Source organism: Oncorhynchus nerka, linkage group LG5 (assembly GCF_034236695.1).
Source record: "Oncorhynchus nerka isolate Pitt River linkage group LG5, Oner_Uvic_2.0, whole genome shotgun sequence".
Taxonomy (NCBI): domain Eukaryota; kingdom Metazoa; phylum Chordata; class Actinopteri; order Salmoniformes; family Salmonidae; genus Oncorhynchus; species Oncorhynchus nerka.
In genome coordinates, this window is record NC_088400.1 from 20,272,584 (window position 1) to 20,287,766 (window position 15,183).

Sequence of the window (15,183 nt, forward strand, 5' to 3'; positions counted from 1 at the left end):
GTGACAGGTAGGAGACCCCACTTCAGCCAGGGTGACAGGTAGGAGACCCCACCTCAACGAGGGAGACAGGTAGGAGACCCCACCTCAGCCAGGGTGACAGGTAGGAGACCCCACTTCAGCCAGGGTGACAGGTAGGAGACCCCACTTCAGCCAGGGTGACAGGTAGGGGACCCCACCTCAGCCAGGGTGACAGGTAGGAGACCCTACCTCAGCCAGGGTGACAGGTAGGGGACCCCACCTCAGCCAGGGTGACAGGTAGGAGACCCCACCTCAGCCAGGGTGACAGGTAGTAGACCCCACCTCAGCCAGGGTGACAGGTAGGGAACCCCACCTCAGCCAGGGTGACAGGTAGGAGACCCCACCTCAGCCAGGGTGACAGGTAGGAGACCCCACCTCAGCCAGGGTGACAGGTAGGAGACCCCACCTCAGCCAGGGTGACAGGTAGGAGACCCCACCTCAGCCAGGGTGACAGGTAGGAGACCCCACCTCAGCCAGGGTGACAGGTAGGAGACCCACCTCAACGAGGGAGACAGGTAGGAGACCCCACCTCAGCCAGGGTGACAGGTAGGAGACCCCACCTCAGCCAGGGTGACAGGTAGGAGACCCCACCTCAGCCAGGGTGACAGGTAGGAGACCCCACCTCAGCCAGGGTGACAGGTAGGAGACCCCACCTCAGCCAGGGTGACAGGTAGGAAAGAGGGTAAAGAGGTGACAGAGTGGGAGGGGGGTGAGAGAAAGGAAGACTGGGAGTGAAATGGAAAATAAGAGTTCAGATGGGAGGGAGGACCAAGAAAGGGAGAGGGTCAGAGAGAGTGTGTATAGCCAGAAAAAGACTAGGACAGGAAAGGGAGAGAGTTCATGATCCTAAAAATACTGATACTACCCTCCCTCTACTGTCTCTGTGTTCCAGTCAACTGTTATCGGAATACTTTCCCAGGGGGCCTCATCAGCTGGGTCATGAATATAAGAAGGTGGTGTATGTAGAATATACTGACCAGACCTTCACCAAGAGGAAATCACCTGTTAAAAGACTGCTGGGACCACTGCTCAGAGGACAGGTGGACGAACACTTCCAGGTTTGTACCACAATCAACAAAACAAACAAGCAAAAAAAGATGTATCTGAATAGATAGTAAAGAAAGTAAAGATCATTCTAATTGTTTCTTCAGATAGTGTTCAAGAACCTGGCAAGTCGTCCTTTCAACATGTATCCAAACGGCCTCACCAGGATTTCTCCACTGAGGAAAACAGAGAACGGTAAGAACTGGCATTATGATAAGATGAAGCAAGATAATATTAGTGACTATGCATTTAGGTTTGGAATCATAACTAAATCCTTTATGGAATAGTCATCATATCCAGTGTGTTAATATGTTGAGGTCTGGAGAAACTCATAAAATGTTTTATAGTCATAGTCTAATAGTCATTCTAATAGTCTAATAGTCATTATGTTAGACTAATAAAATCTCGTAGTCTCTTAGTCATTCCTAAGTCATTAGTCATCAGTGTTCCCCCCGGTGTCTATGTGTGTGTGTAGAGGGTGAAAAAGACCTACGTTCCCTGGCTGTACCCCCCAACGGGACATATGGGTATGTGTGGAAACTAACAGCAGAGGATGGGCCCCTGGAGGGAGACCCCCAGTGTCTGACCCGTCTGTACCAGAGTACCATCAACCCTGAGAGAGATCTGGCCACTGGCCTCATAGGACCCCTCCTCATCTGCAAGAAGGACTCCATGGACACCAGGGGGCGGCTGGTGAGAATCGACACTTAATATGTCCATAATGACACATAGGGTTGGATTTTCAGACATAGATTTAAGTCTAGTCTTGGAATAAGAATAACTTTCATTGAAGAATAGAGATGTGTCCCTGAAACTGGCTCAATATGACATATCAGTGCATTATTTCTCCTGCAGCTTGAAGTCATACACTGATAACTTAGATGTTGTTGTTTGTAGCAGTGTGAGTTCTTGTGGTTATCATAACCTAAGATGTCCAACTTGCAGGTGGGCCCAGATAAAGTGAAGCAGTTGATGTTCGCTGTGTTTGATGAGAACAAGAGTTGGTACATCAATGACAACATTCAGAAGTACAGCAGAGACCCCTCCATGGTCAACCCTACAGACCCTGACTTCTACAACTCCAATGTCATCTACAGTAAGTAAGGTTTTCCTGCCTGGTTATCTTGGTTCTTGATGAAAGTGGTGACACATGTCTGCTCTGTCACCCTTTTTGTGTGCTATGTTTTTTATCTTGATCTCATTTTTGTTTACAGACGTGAACGGGATTATGTTCAACGAGCAGAGGGTCCAGGTGTGTAAGGATGACGTGACCTTCTGGCACCTGTCCAACGTGGGGACGCAGAGCGACTTCTTGTCCGTCTACTTCACAGGAAACCCCTTCATGAAGGACAACGTGTACGAGTCCGTCCTCACACTCTTCCCAATGTCCGGGGAGACCGTTACCATGGAGTCTCAGCTAATCGGTAAGGTCAGAGGTCAAATGATCCTACTGCAGTTGTATTCAGTAGGCATCAAATGGAAGAACATATTTTAAACAGGGAGGTGCTATAGGTCCATTAAGAACACAGGTTTTCACTACGGTGCATCCTACTAAAACCTGACCCTGAGAGGTGTTTTCTGGAGCGTTGTGCGCTGATGTTTTTTCATCCTCAGGTGAGTGGGAGATCAGTGCGTTCGACAGCCGCCTGAAAAGCCGTGGCATGAGCGCCCGCTACTCCGTCCTGTCTTGTAACATTGAACTGCTGGTGGACAATGAAGATGTAGAGTATGGCCTGGAGGACGTCCTGCCTGACTACGTAGACCACTTCTTCAAACCCAGATCCCTCCACCCCCAGCCACAGAACAGGACCGTAGCTGTCAGAGTCTGCAGGAAGCAACCTGGCTTAAACCAGAACACAACAACACCGCAAACAGGAAATGACACAGATAACGAAGTCGCCATCGGAGAATCAGGGGACCACGGGTCTGATAACAATGTCACATTTAAGGCAGGGGACCAGAGGTCAATCTGTGAGGTCAGGTATGTGACGGTGTCGTCTGCTGATGAGGAGGCCAACCTGCTTTCCCAGGGAGGGATCCCCACAGATGTTCTAGAGCAACTGGAGAAGGACGGGGAGTGGAAGGCTTCAGAGAACCAGGAGGGAGGGGACCTGGGTGGGGAGCAGGGGGGGAACGGGAGACAGAGACGCCAGGCCGGGTTGGAGGGTGGAGAGAATGGAGAGCGCAACAAGCTGGTGGAGAATTGTGAGGAGGAGGTGCTGAAGGAGTGGAAGGGTCAGGTGTATGGGGAGGCACTAGAGCAGGAGCAGAAGGTGGAGGTGTTGGATCAGCAGGAGGCGCAGGGTGAGGGGTTCTTAAAGGTGCAGGAGCAGATGGAGAGGCAAAAGGGCGAGCTGGATCGAGATTCACATCCCCTAACCACCAATCATGCAGATAAGGACCCTCTACTCTTGGAGTTAGACGGATGGATAGATCTAGACCCCCTGAACAAAACTTTGGAAGCTCTCCCGGATCAGCTGAAAGTGCAGCAGCAGAGGGAGGAGCAGAAGGTGGAGGTGTTGGATCAGCTGAAGGTGCAGCAGCAGAGGGAGGAGCAGAAGGTGGAGGTGTTGGATCAGCTGAAGGTAGAGGAGCAGAAAGCTGGGGATGTGCATCCCCTAAGCAACAACACTCACACAGAGCTGGACAGACCTCTACTGGATTTGTTGGATCTAAACTTCTCCAATGTCTCCAATGACAACGAGACGGCTCCCAGGAACGCAGTGTCTCTGGAGTATGATGACTATAGTGAGGAAGACACTGGGACAGCCTACATAGGGACAGAGGACAACCTGGACCTGAGGACCACAGATGGACAATACCGCAGCTACTACATCGCTGCACAGGAGATCTCATGGGACTATGGGATCAGGAAACCACATCAGCTCATAAAAACAAGGTAGTGTTTGGCTTTTGTAAGTATCTGGTTTCTTGGACACTTATGCTTAGTCTTTGGGGAGCACTTCAATGGAGAATCTCAATTGAATATGCTTTTTAGTCCAGAACTAGGCTTAATCTGTGTCTGGCCCCATCTCTTTGACTATTCATTTTTGATAGATTTCTAAATAAATCCGGTTTCTGATTGATCAGCTCAGTTTAAAAGTAAAGGAAAAGCTGCTCTCTAGTAGCTCCAATGCAATCATTTACTTACCAACGTTTCAACGGCAAGCTGTCTTTTATCAGGGTATTGATCAATGGAAAGATGTATTTTATCAGGGTATTGATTAACGGCAAGCTGTCTTTTATCAGGGTATTGATTAACGGCAAGCTGTATTTTATCAGGGTATTGATTAACGGCAAGCTGTATTTTATCAGGGTATTGATCAATGGAAAGATGTATTTTATCAGGGTATTGATTAACGGCAAGCTGTATTTTATCAGGGTATTGATTAACGGCAAGCTGTATTTTATCAGGGTATTGATTAACGGCAAGCTGTATTTTATCAGGGTATTGATTAACGGCAAGCTGTCTTTTATCAGGGTATTGATTAACGGCAAGCTGTCTTTTATCAGGGTATTGATCAATGGCAAGATGTATTTTATCAGGGTATTGATTAACGGCAAGCTGTCTTTTATCAGGGTATTGATTAACGGCAAGCTGTATTTTATCAGGGTATTGATTAACGGCAAGCTGTCTTTTATCAGGGTATTGATCAACAGCAAGCTGTCTTTTATCAGGGTATTGATTAACGGCAAGCTGTCCTTTATCAGGGTATTGATTAACGGCAAGCTGTCTTTTATCAGGGTATTGATTAACGGCAAGCTGTCTTTTATCAGGGTATTGATCAACGGCAAGCTGTCTTTTATTAGGATATTGATCAATGGCAAGCTCTCTTTTATCAGGGTATTGATTAACGGCAAGCTGTCTTTTATCAGGGTATTGATTAACGGCAAGCTGTCTTTTATCAGGGTATTGATTAACGCTGTCTTTATCAGGGTATTGATTAACGGCAAGCTGTCTTTTATCAGGGTATTGATTAACGGCAAGCTGTCTTTTATCAGGGTATTGATTAACGGCAAGCTGTCTTTTATCAGGGTATTGATTAACGGCAAGCTGTCTTTTATCAGGGTATTGATTAACGAAGCTGTCATCAGGGTATTGATTAACGGCAAGCTGTCTTTTATCAGGGTATTGATTAACGGCAAGCTGTCTTTATCAGGGTATTGATTAACGGCAAGCTGTCTTTTATCAGGGTATTGATTAACGGCAAGCTGTCTTTTATCAGGGTATTGATTACGGCAAGCTGTCTTTTATCAGGATTGATCAACGATGTCTTTTATTAGGATATTGATCAATGGCAAGCTCTCTTTTATCAGGGTATTGATTAACGGCAAGCTGTCTTTTATCAGGGTATTGATTAACGGCAAGCTGTCTTTTATCAGGGTATTGATTAACGGCAAGCTGTCTTTTATCAGGGTATTGATTAACGGCAAGCTGTCTTTTATCAGGGTATTGATTAACGGCAAGCTGTCTTTTATCAGGGTATTGATTAACGGCAAGCTGTCTTTTATCAGGGTATTGATTAACGGCAAGCTGTCTTTTATCAGGGTATTGATTAACGGCAAGCTGTCGTTTATCAGGGTATTGATTAACGGCAAGCTGTCTTTTATCAGGGTATTGATTAACGGCAAGCTGTCTTTTATCAGGGTATTGATCAGCTAATCAACTTTCAACTGTTCACTCCCCAGAGAGAGGCGTAGGGGAATGAGGAAGTTCCTGGCGGAATATAAGAAGGTGGTGTTCAGGGCCTACAGTGATAGAGACTTCCAGATCCCCGTCACCAGAGGAGAGCTGCAGGAACATCTGGGACTCATGGGCCCTATCATTAAAGCTGAGGTCAACGACCTCCTTACCGTGAGTGGAGATCAATGATCATCTTGTTAATTCACAGATGTTTCAAATCAATTCATATTTTAACTACTACTAACCTGGTCAAGGTGTTTCTGAGTTCTTGGTGTAGTGGCTAAGGTTCTGGACAGTTGCAGGAACCCTGGTTTTAATCCCGGTTGTGTTACCCCCTGAATTCACTGCTATAGTATTTTCATGGCATCTTATCAGATTCTGTGTGTTCTGCTGTTAAACATTCACCTGATCTTAATCTGGATCCTGTTTTTAATATTGATCCTGATCTTGATCCTGATCTTGATCTTGACAGGTGACCTTCAAGAACATGGCCTCCAGGCCGTACTCCCTGCACCTTCATGGGGTGTATGATAAGAGCCAGGGTGATGGTCAGTCCTCCGGGGCTGGGGTGGCGGGGGTCCCTGGGGAGGCGGTCCAGCCTGGAGAGGTCAGGGTCTACACCTGGAGGATCACCAGGAAGCAGGGGCCCACCGCTGCAGAGTTTGACTGTAAGGCCGGGGCCTACTATTCTACACAGAATAAGGCAGGTGGCACTGTCAACACTTACTGTATATTACAAAGCTAGCTCATAGTTAGGCCTCATAAATGTCTTTTATTTTCCTTAGATAGCTTAACAATGTTTTGACATGCTTTTCTCTGCATGCACGTATTGTTCTGGCGTATTTGACTGTGTGGCTTTGTGTTCTGTTCTCACCCCTGCAACAGGAGAAGGACCTCCACTCTGGTCTGATTGGCCCCTTAGTAATCTGTAAACCAGGCACCCTCCACCCCCAACTGAACCTACAGCCCAACCTACAGGAGTACGCCCTCCTCTTCCACACCTTCGACGAGACCAAGAGCTGGTACCTGGACGAGAACATCCGTCGGTACTGCACCCCACCCTGCCAGGCCCAGAAAGATGACCCCTGGTTTCAGCTCAGCAACAAGTTTGCAGGTACAGTAGAGTTATTCAGACTCCCTCCTAATGTCAATAATAGTTTCATAATAAATTAATAAAAATGGATTTCTAGTGAATTTCTCTGTTTGTTTAGGTTCATACTCATATCTGATCGATTGTTTGTGTTTGAGATTAATTTATCTGGAAAATCTTTCCATGTTACCTTAGCCATAAACGGCTACGTGGCAGAGACACTTCCTGGTCTGACTGTAGCCCAGCACCAGCAAGTCAGGTGGCACCTGCTGAACGTCGGGGGCGACGGGGAGTATCACACCGCCCACTTCCACGGTCTGCCCTTCAGCATTCACAAGGAGCAGGAGCATCGCATGGGGGTGTACAACCTCTATCCTGGTAAACACACACACTAAGAAACACACACACAACCACACAACCACAGTTACCACACACACACACACAACCACACAACCACAGTTACCACACACACACGCACACGCACACACACACAATAAAATAATAGTCAATCAAGAATGTCACCTGTCCCACCTTGGTCTCTGCCCCCCTCTCCAGGTGTGTTTGGAACAGTGGAGATGAGGCCGGCCACGGTGGGGACCTGGATGGTGGAGTGTACAGTAGGAGAGCACCAGCTGGCCGGCATGAGGGCTAAACTACTGGTCTACAACCCACGTAAGTAGCCTACCACACCTCACAACCCATGTAGGAACCACAACTCCCAACTTATGTAGGTACCACAACTCCCAACTTATGTAGGTACCACACCTCCTAACTTATGTAGGTACCACAACTCCCAACTTATGTAGGTACCACAACTCCCAACTTATGTAAGTACCCCAACTCCCAACTTATGTAAGTACCCCAACTCCCAACTTATGTAAGTACCCCAACTCCCAACTTACAGTATGTAGGTACCACAACTCCCAACTTATGTAAGTACCCCAACTCCCAACTTATGTAGGTACCACAACTCCCAACTTATGTAAGTACCCCAACTCCCAACTTATGTAGGTACCACAACTCCCAACTTATGTAGGTACCACAACTCCCAACTTATGTAGGTACCACACCTCCTAACTTATCTAGGTACCACAACTCCCAACTTATGTAGGTACCACATCTCCCAACTTATGTAGGTACCACAACTCCCAACTTATGGAGGTACCACACCTCCTAACTTATCTAGGTACCACAACTCCCAACTTATGTAGGTACCACACCTCCTAACTTATCTAGGTACCACAACTCCCAACTTATGTAGGTACCACAACTCCCAACTTATGTAGGTACCACAACTCCCAACTTATGTAAGTACCCCAACTCCCAACTTATGTAGGTACCACAACTCCCAACTTATGTAGGTACCACACCTCCTAACTTATGTAAGTACCCCAACTCCCAACTTATGTAGGTACCACAACTCCCAACTTATGTAGGTACCACACCTCCTAACTTATCTAGGTACCACAACTCCCACCTTATGTAGGTACCACATCTCCCAACTTATGTAGGTACCACAACTCCCAACTTATCTAGGTACCACACCTCCTAACTTATGTAGGTACCACACCTCCTAACTTATCTAGGTACCACAACTCCCAACTTATGTAGGTACCACAACTCCCAACTTATGTAGGTACCACACCTCCTAACTTATCTAGGTACCACAACTCCCAACTTATGTAGGTACCACAACTCCCAACTTATGTAGGTACCACACCTCCTAACTTATCTAGGTACCACAACTCCCAACTTATGTAGGTACCACACCTCCTAACTTATGTAGGTACCACACCTCCTAACTTATGTAGGTACCACAACTCCCAACTTATGTAGGTACCACAACTCCCAACTTATGTAGATACCACACCTCCTAACTTATGTAGGTACCACACCTCCTAACTTATGTAGGTACCACACCTCCTAACTTATCTAGGTACCACAACTCCCAACTTATGTAGGTACCACGTCTCCTAACTTATGTAGGTACCACACCTCCTAACTTATGTAGGTACCACATCTCCCAACTTATGTAGGTACCACAACTCCCAACTTATGTAAGTACCCCAACTCCCAACTTATGTAAGTACCCCAACTCCCAACTTATGTAAGTACCCCAACTCCCAACTTACAGTATGTAGGTACCACAACTCCCAACTTATGTAAGTACCCCAACTCCCAACTTATGTAGGTACCACAACTCCCAACTTATGTAAGTACCCCAACTCCCAACTTATGTAGGTACCACAACTCCCAACTTATGTAGGTACCACACCTCCTAACTTATGTAGGTACCACACCTCCTAACTTATCTAGGTACCACAACTCCCAACTTATGTAGGTACCACATCTCACAACTTATGTAGGTACCACAACTCCCAACTTATGTAGGTACCACACCTCCTAACTTATGTAGGTACCACACCTCCTAACTTATCTAGGTACCACAACTCCCAACTTATCTAGGTACCACAACTCCCAACTTATCTAGGTACCACACCTCCCAACTTATCTAGGTACCACAACTCCCAACTTATGTAGGTACCACAACTCCCAACTTATGTAGGTACCACACCTCCCAACTTATCTAGGTACCACAACTCCCAACTTATGTAGGTACCACACCTCCTAACTTATGTAGGTACCACACCTGCTAACTTATGTAGGTACCACAACTCCCAACTTATGTAGATACCACATCTCTAACTTATGTAGGTACCACACTCCCAACTTATGTAGGTACCACATCTCCCAACTTATGTAGGTACCACAACTCCCAACTTATCTAGGTACCCCAACTCCCAACTTATGTAAGTACCACAACTCCCAACTTATGTAAGTACCCCAACTCCCAACTTACAGTAGGTACCACAACTCCCAACTTATGTAGGTACCACAACTCCCAACTTATGTAGGTACCACAACTCCCAACTTATGTAGGTACCACAACTCCCAACTTATGTAGGTACCACAACTCCCAACTTATGTAGGTACCACACCTCCTAACTTATGTAGGTACCACACCTCCTAACTTATCTAGGTACCACAACTCCCAACTTATGTAGGTACCACATCTCACAACTTATGTAGGTACCACAACTCCCAACTTATGTAGGTACCACACCTCCTAACTTATGTAGGTACCACACCTCCTAACTTATCTAGGTACCACAACTCCCAACTTATGTAGGTACCACAACTCCCAACTTATGTAGGTACCACACCTCCTAACTTATCTAGGTACCACAACTCCCAACTTATGTAGGTACCACAACTCCCAACTTATGTAGGTACCACACCTCCTAACTTATCTAGGTACCACAACTCCCAACTTATGTAGGTACCACACCTCCTAACTTATGTAGGTACCACACCTCCTAACTTATGTAGGTACCACAACTCCCAACTTATGTAGGTACCACAACTCCCAACTTATGTAGATACCACACCTCCTAACTTATGTAGGTACCACACCTCCTAACTTATGTAGGTACCACACCTCCTAACTTATCTAGGTACCACAACTCCCAACTTATGTAGGTACCACGTCTCCTAACTTATGTAGGTACCACACCTCCTAACTTATGTAGGTACCACATCTCCCAACTTATGTAGGTACCACAACTCCCAACTTATGTAGGTACCACACCTCCTAACTTATCTAGGTACCACACCTCCTAACTTATCTAGGTACCACAACTCCCAACTTATGTAGGTACCACACCTCCTAACTTATCTAGGTACCACAACTCCCAACTTATGTAGGTACCACATCTCCCAACTTATGTAGGTACCACAACTCCCAACTTATGGAGGTACCACACCTCCTAACTTATGTAGGTACCACACCTCCTAACTTATCTAGGTACCACAACTCCCAACTTATGTAGGTACCACATCTCACAACGTATGTAGGTACCACAACTCCCAACTTATGTAGGTACCACACCTCCTAACTTATCTAGGTACCACACCTCCTAACTTATGTAGGTACCACAACTCCCAACTTATGTAGGTACCACAACTCCCAACTTATGTAGGTACCACACCTCCTAACTTATCTAGGTACCACAACTCCCAACTTATGTAGGTACCACAACTCCCAACTTATGTAGGTACCACACCTCCTAACTTATGTAGGTACCACAACTCCCAACTTATGTAGGTACCACACCTCCTAACTTATGTAGGTACCACACTCCCAACTTATGTAGGTACCACAACTCCCAACTTATGTAGGTACCACAACTCCCAACTTATGTAGATACCACACCTCCTAACTTATGTAGGTACCACACCTCCTAACTTATGTAGGTACCACACCTCCTAACTTATCTAGGTACCACAACTCCCAACTTATGTAGGTACCACATCTCCCAACTTATGTAGGTACCACACCTCCCAACTTATGTAGGTACCACATCTCCTAACTTATCTAGGTACCACAACTCCCAACTTATGTAGGTACCACATCTCCCAACTTATGTAGGTACCACACCTCCTAACTTATCTAGGTACCACAACTCCCAACTTATGTAGGTACCACAACTCCCAACTTATGTAGGTACCACACCTCCCAACTTATGTAGGTACCACACCTCCTAACTTATGTAGGTACCACACCTCCTAACTTATCTAGGTACCACAACTCCCAACTTATGTAGGTACCACATCTCCTAACTTATGTAGGTACCACACCTCCTAACTTATGTAGGTACCACATCTCCTAACTTATCTAGGTACCACAACTCCCAACTTATGTAGGTACCACATCTCCCAACTTATGTAGGTACCACACCTCCTAACTTATCTAGGTACCACAACTCCCAACTTATGTAGGTACCACATCTCCCAACTTATGTAGGTACCACAACTCCCAACTTATGTAGGTACCACACCTCCTAACTTATGTAGGTACCACACCTCCTAACTTATGTAGGTACCACACCTCCTAACTTATCTAGGTACCACAACTCCCAACTTATGTAGGTACCACATCTCACAACTTATGTAGGTACCACAACTCCCAACTTATGTAGGTACCACACCTCCTAACTTATGTAGGTACCACACCTCCTAACTTATCTAGGTACCACAACTCCCAACTTGTGTAGATACCACAACTCCCAACTTATGTAGGTACCACAACTCACAACTGATGTAGATACCACATCTCCCAACATATGTAGATACCACACATAGTTACCTCACAAGAGCCTTACTCAGTAGACTGAGACAGAAGTGTGAAATGTGTTTTTTGAAATGTCTTAGAATGACATTGTTGGCTATTCTTTTGTGAAATGTGGACAATGTAAATAATAGAAAGTAATTTCATGTGATTGCCTGGCAGGATGCATCCAGCCTCTGGGGTTGAGGTCAGGAAGAATAGACGATTCTCAGATCACTGCATCAGACCACATAGGTAAGCAAGCTTCAGCAATGCAAGAATGTAACCACAAGAATGTAACCACACACCTCTCAATCATTATATCTGATGTGTTGTGAGCGTTTTGACAGAGAAAAGGTTGCCATGCAGTACCTTAGGGTGTTTCACATTGGTGCTAGAACAGGGGACTTCCCCTCCTTACTATGGAAAAGCCTTATGTAAATCCAATCAATTATTATTATTCATTATTCAGTTATTTCACGTCAGAAAGTAGGCTCGTACACAGTAAACGCATAAGTGAGCCTCTAGAATGGAGAAATATTGCCGTGATGAATCAGTGACTTACTGTTTATGAAAACTTTACTCTGTGTTAGGCCTGCATACAGTTAGCCAGTGTGATTGAATGCATATATGTGTTTTCCAGGTAACTGGGAGGCCAGGCTGGCGAGGCTGGAGCTATCTGGTTCTGTCAACGCCTGGATGGGCGCGGATCAGAAATCATGGATCCAGGTTCAACACTAAAATTCCTGTTCTCCTGTGAAAGATCTTGTAGATTGAAAGGCCCTCTGATTTTGCTGCCCAATTATACTCATGAGAAAAATTGGAATTGGGATTTCAGTTCACTTCCTGAAATGACTGAATTGAAATGGAACTGGCCCCAACCCTGGTCTCCTGTTGTGGCTTGTATGCAGGTGGACCTCCAAAGACCCACACTGATCCATGGGATCCAGACCCAGGGTGCAAGAGCCTCTCTGGGCCTGAAGGACTACTTCATCATGTACTTCACCCTCTCCTACAGCCTAGACCAGGAGACCTGGACTAACTACAGGGGGAACAGCACCACGCCAACTTACGTCAGTACCTTACATGTACCTTAACCATCTGTACCAGTACCTACTGGCTAGTACTGTACCCACAAAGCACGAGCTTAATTGTTTACCATACAAACCAGCAGTCAGAGAGCAGGTGCATTTATCTTTTTGTTACTGTAAATGTCATCAATGCCTAAAATATCTCAGGGTAGTTCTATGCAATACTACCATGCTACCTCTTGTACTTACTGTTAATGATATAACTTTTGTTCATTTCAGATATTTAACGGTAATCTGGATGGCTCCAAGGTGAAGGAGAACCATCTGTCTCCCCCCATCCTGGGGCGCTACATCAGACTGCAGCCTGTCACCATCCAGAGGAACCCTGCTCTTCGCATGGAGCTGCTGGGCTGTGACGTCAACAGTGAGTCCCTGTGGCAGTTAGGAACACCTTTGTAACAGTTTGTAACAGCTCAGATCACATTTAGTGGTGGTGTATGTTGTGATTAGATGTTGTAGCTGAGGTTGAGAGGTCCGTGATAGGGGTCAGGGGCCGGGGGAAGGGAGGAGGTGCAGGGACGGACAGATCTCAGGTGCTGGTGAATAGAATCCCAGAGAGAAAGAAGAAGGGAAATAAAAATGTCTGTCTGTCTGTCTGTCTGTCTCAGGCTGCTCCTTCCCCCTGGGTCTCCAGAGGAGGTTGGTTCCAGACAGCAGCTTCAGAGCCTCCTCCTTCCTGCAGACTTGGAGGCTCTCCTGGGGCCCCGCCCTCGCACGCCTCCGCCAGGATGGCAGCGCCAATGCATGGCGCCCCAAGGTACACACACACATATATACAACAACACAGAAGCTCACAAGAAACACACACACAAAGTCAAACCACACACACCGTCACCTCCCTCTGTTACCGGCACATCTATTTTTACATGATCTCTCTCTCTCTCTCTCTCTCTCTCTCTCAATTCAATTCAATTCAAAGTGGTGTTTACATTGCCAAAGCAAGTGAAATAAACAATAAACAAAGTGAGAAGAATTTAACAGTAAATATTGCACTCAAAAAGGATTAAAAAAGATTTCAAGTATTATATTATCAGTTATATAGCAGATATGATCAGTTATATAGCAGATATGATCATTTATATACCAGATATGATCAGTTATATAGCAGATATGATCAGTTATATACCAGATATGATCAGTTATATACCAGATATGATCAGTTATATACTAGATATGATCAGTTATACACCAGATATGATCAGTTATATACTAGATATGATCAGTTATATACCAGATATGATCAGTTATATACCAGATATGATCAGTTATATACTAGATATGATCAGTTATATACCAGATATGATCAGTTATATACTAGATATGATCAGTTATATACCAGATATGATCAGTTATATACCAGATATGATCAGTTATATACCAGATATGATCAGTTATATAGCAGATATGATCAGTTATATACCATATATTATCAGTTATATACCAGATATTATCAGTTATATTAGCTATGTTGCCTTCTTCATAATACTAGTTGAAAGTCCATATCCTATCGAATTTTTTACACTTTGCAAATATTTGTGATACGAATAATATGGGAAGATAAATAAACAGATACATATTGGTGGTATTTACAATGTTGTTTGTAATTCACTGGTTGCCCTTTTCACATGGCATTAGGTCACAAATCTTGCTGCTGTAATGGCACACTGTGGTATTTTACCCATTAGAAATGGGAGTCTGTGTGATCTGTGGGAAATATGTGTCTCTAATGTGGCCAGACATTTGGCAGGAGGTTAGGAAGTGCAGCTCAGTTTCAACCACATGTTGTGGGCAGTGTTCACAGTTTCTCTGTTTCTCTGTTTTTGTAGAGAACTTTTTGTGGAAGGTACTACACCGCACACAGACCCCTTCACGCACTCAATGTTGTCGAGATACATTGAGTTTCCTTGTAGGCCTATTTGTCAGGGAAACTGTGAAGCCAGCTCTACAGCCTGTTTCTGAATGAGTCTTTTATTAAACAATGTGAAACAAGGTTTCTGTTTGATCCTTTTCATGACATCATGCATAGCTGTTATTTATATGGCCTAAACTAAATGTGTTCATATGGTCACAGTATTATCTATAGGTTTTA

The 15,183-nt window shown here is 45.1% G+C and overlaps 1 protein-coding gene across 2 annotated transcripts in view; it reads left to right on the forward strand.

Moving 5' to 3' along the window:
* Window positions 1-15,183, forward strand: part of LOC115121684 (coagulation factor VIII-like) — a 70,232-nt gene that overhangs the window by 13,424 nt on the left and 41,625 nt on the right. For both annotated transcript variants that reach the window (XM_065018433.1, XM_065018434.1), the window contains 16 exons: window positions 911-1,076; window positions 1,170-1,257; window positions 1,538-1,755; window positions 2,008-2,158; window positions 2,277-2,486; window positions 2,677-3,961; window positions 5,752-5,917; window positions 6,219-6,449; window positions 6,632-6,860; window positions 7,032-7,214; window positions 7,392-7,508; window positions 12,187-12,258; window positions 12,647-12,732; window positions 12,915-13,076; window positions 13,314-13,458; window positions 13,703-13,851. In XM_065018433.1, coding sequence (XP_064874505.1) covers window positions 911-1,076; window positions 1,170-1,257; window positions 1,538-1,755; window positions 2,008-2,158; window positions 2,277-2,486; window positions 2,677-3,961; window positions 5,752-5,917; window positions 6,219-6,449; window positions 6,632-6,860; window positions 7,032-7,214; window positions 7,392-7,508; window positions 12,187-12,258; window positions 12,647-12,732; window positions 12,915-13,076; window positions 13,314-13,458; window positions 13,703-13,851 — 3,658 coding nt within the window. The remainder of the gene's footprint in view (window positions 1-910; window positions 1,077-1,169; window positions 1,258-1,537; window positions 1,756-2,007; window positions 2,159-2,276; window positions 2,487-2,676; window positions 3,962-5,751; window positions 5,918-6,218; window positions 6,450-6,631; window positions 6,861-7,031; window positions 7,215-7,391; window positions 7,509-12,186; window positions 12,259-12,646; window positions 12,733-12,914; window positions 13,077-13,313; window positions 13,459-13,702; window positions 13,852-15,183) is intronic.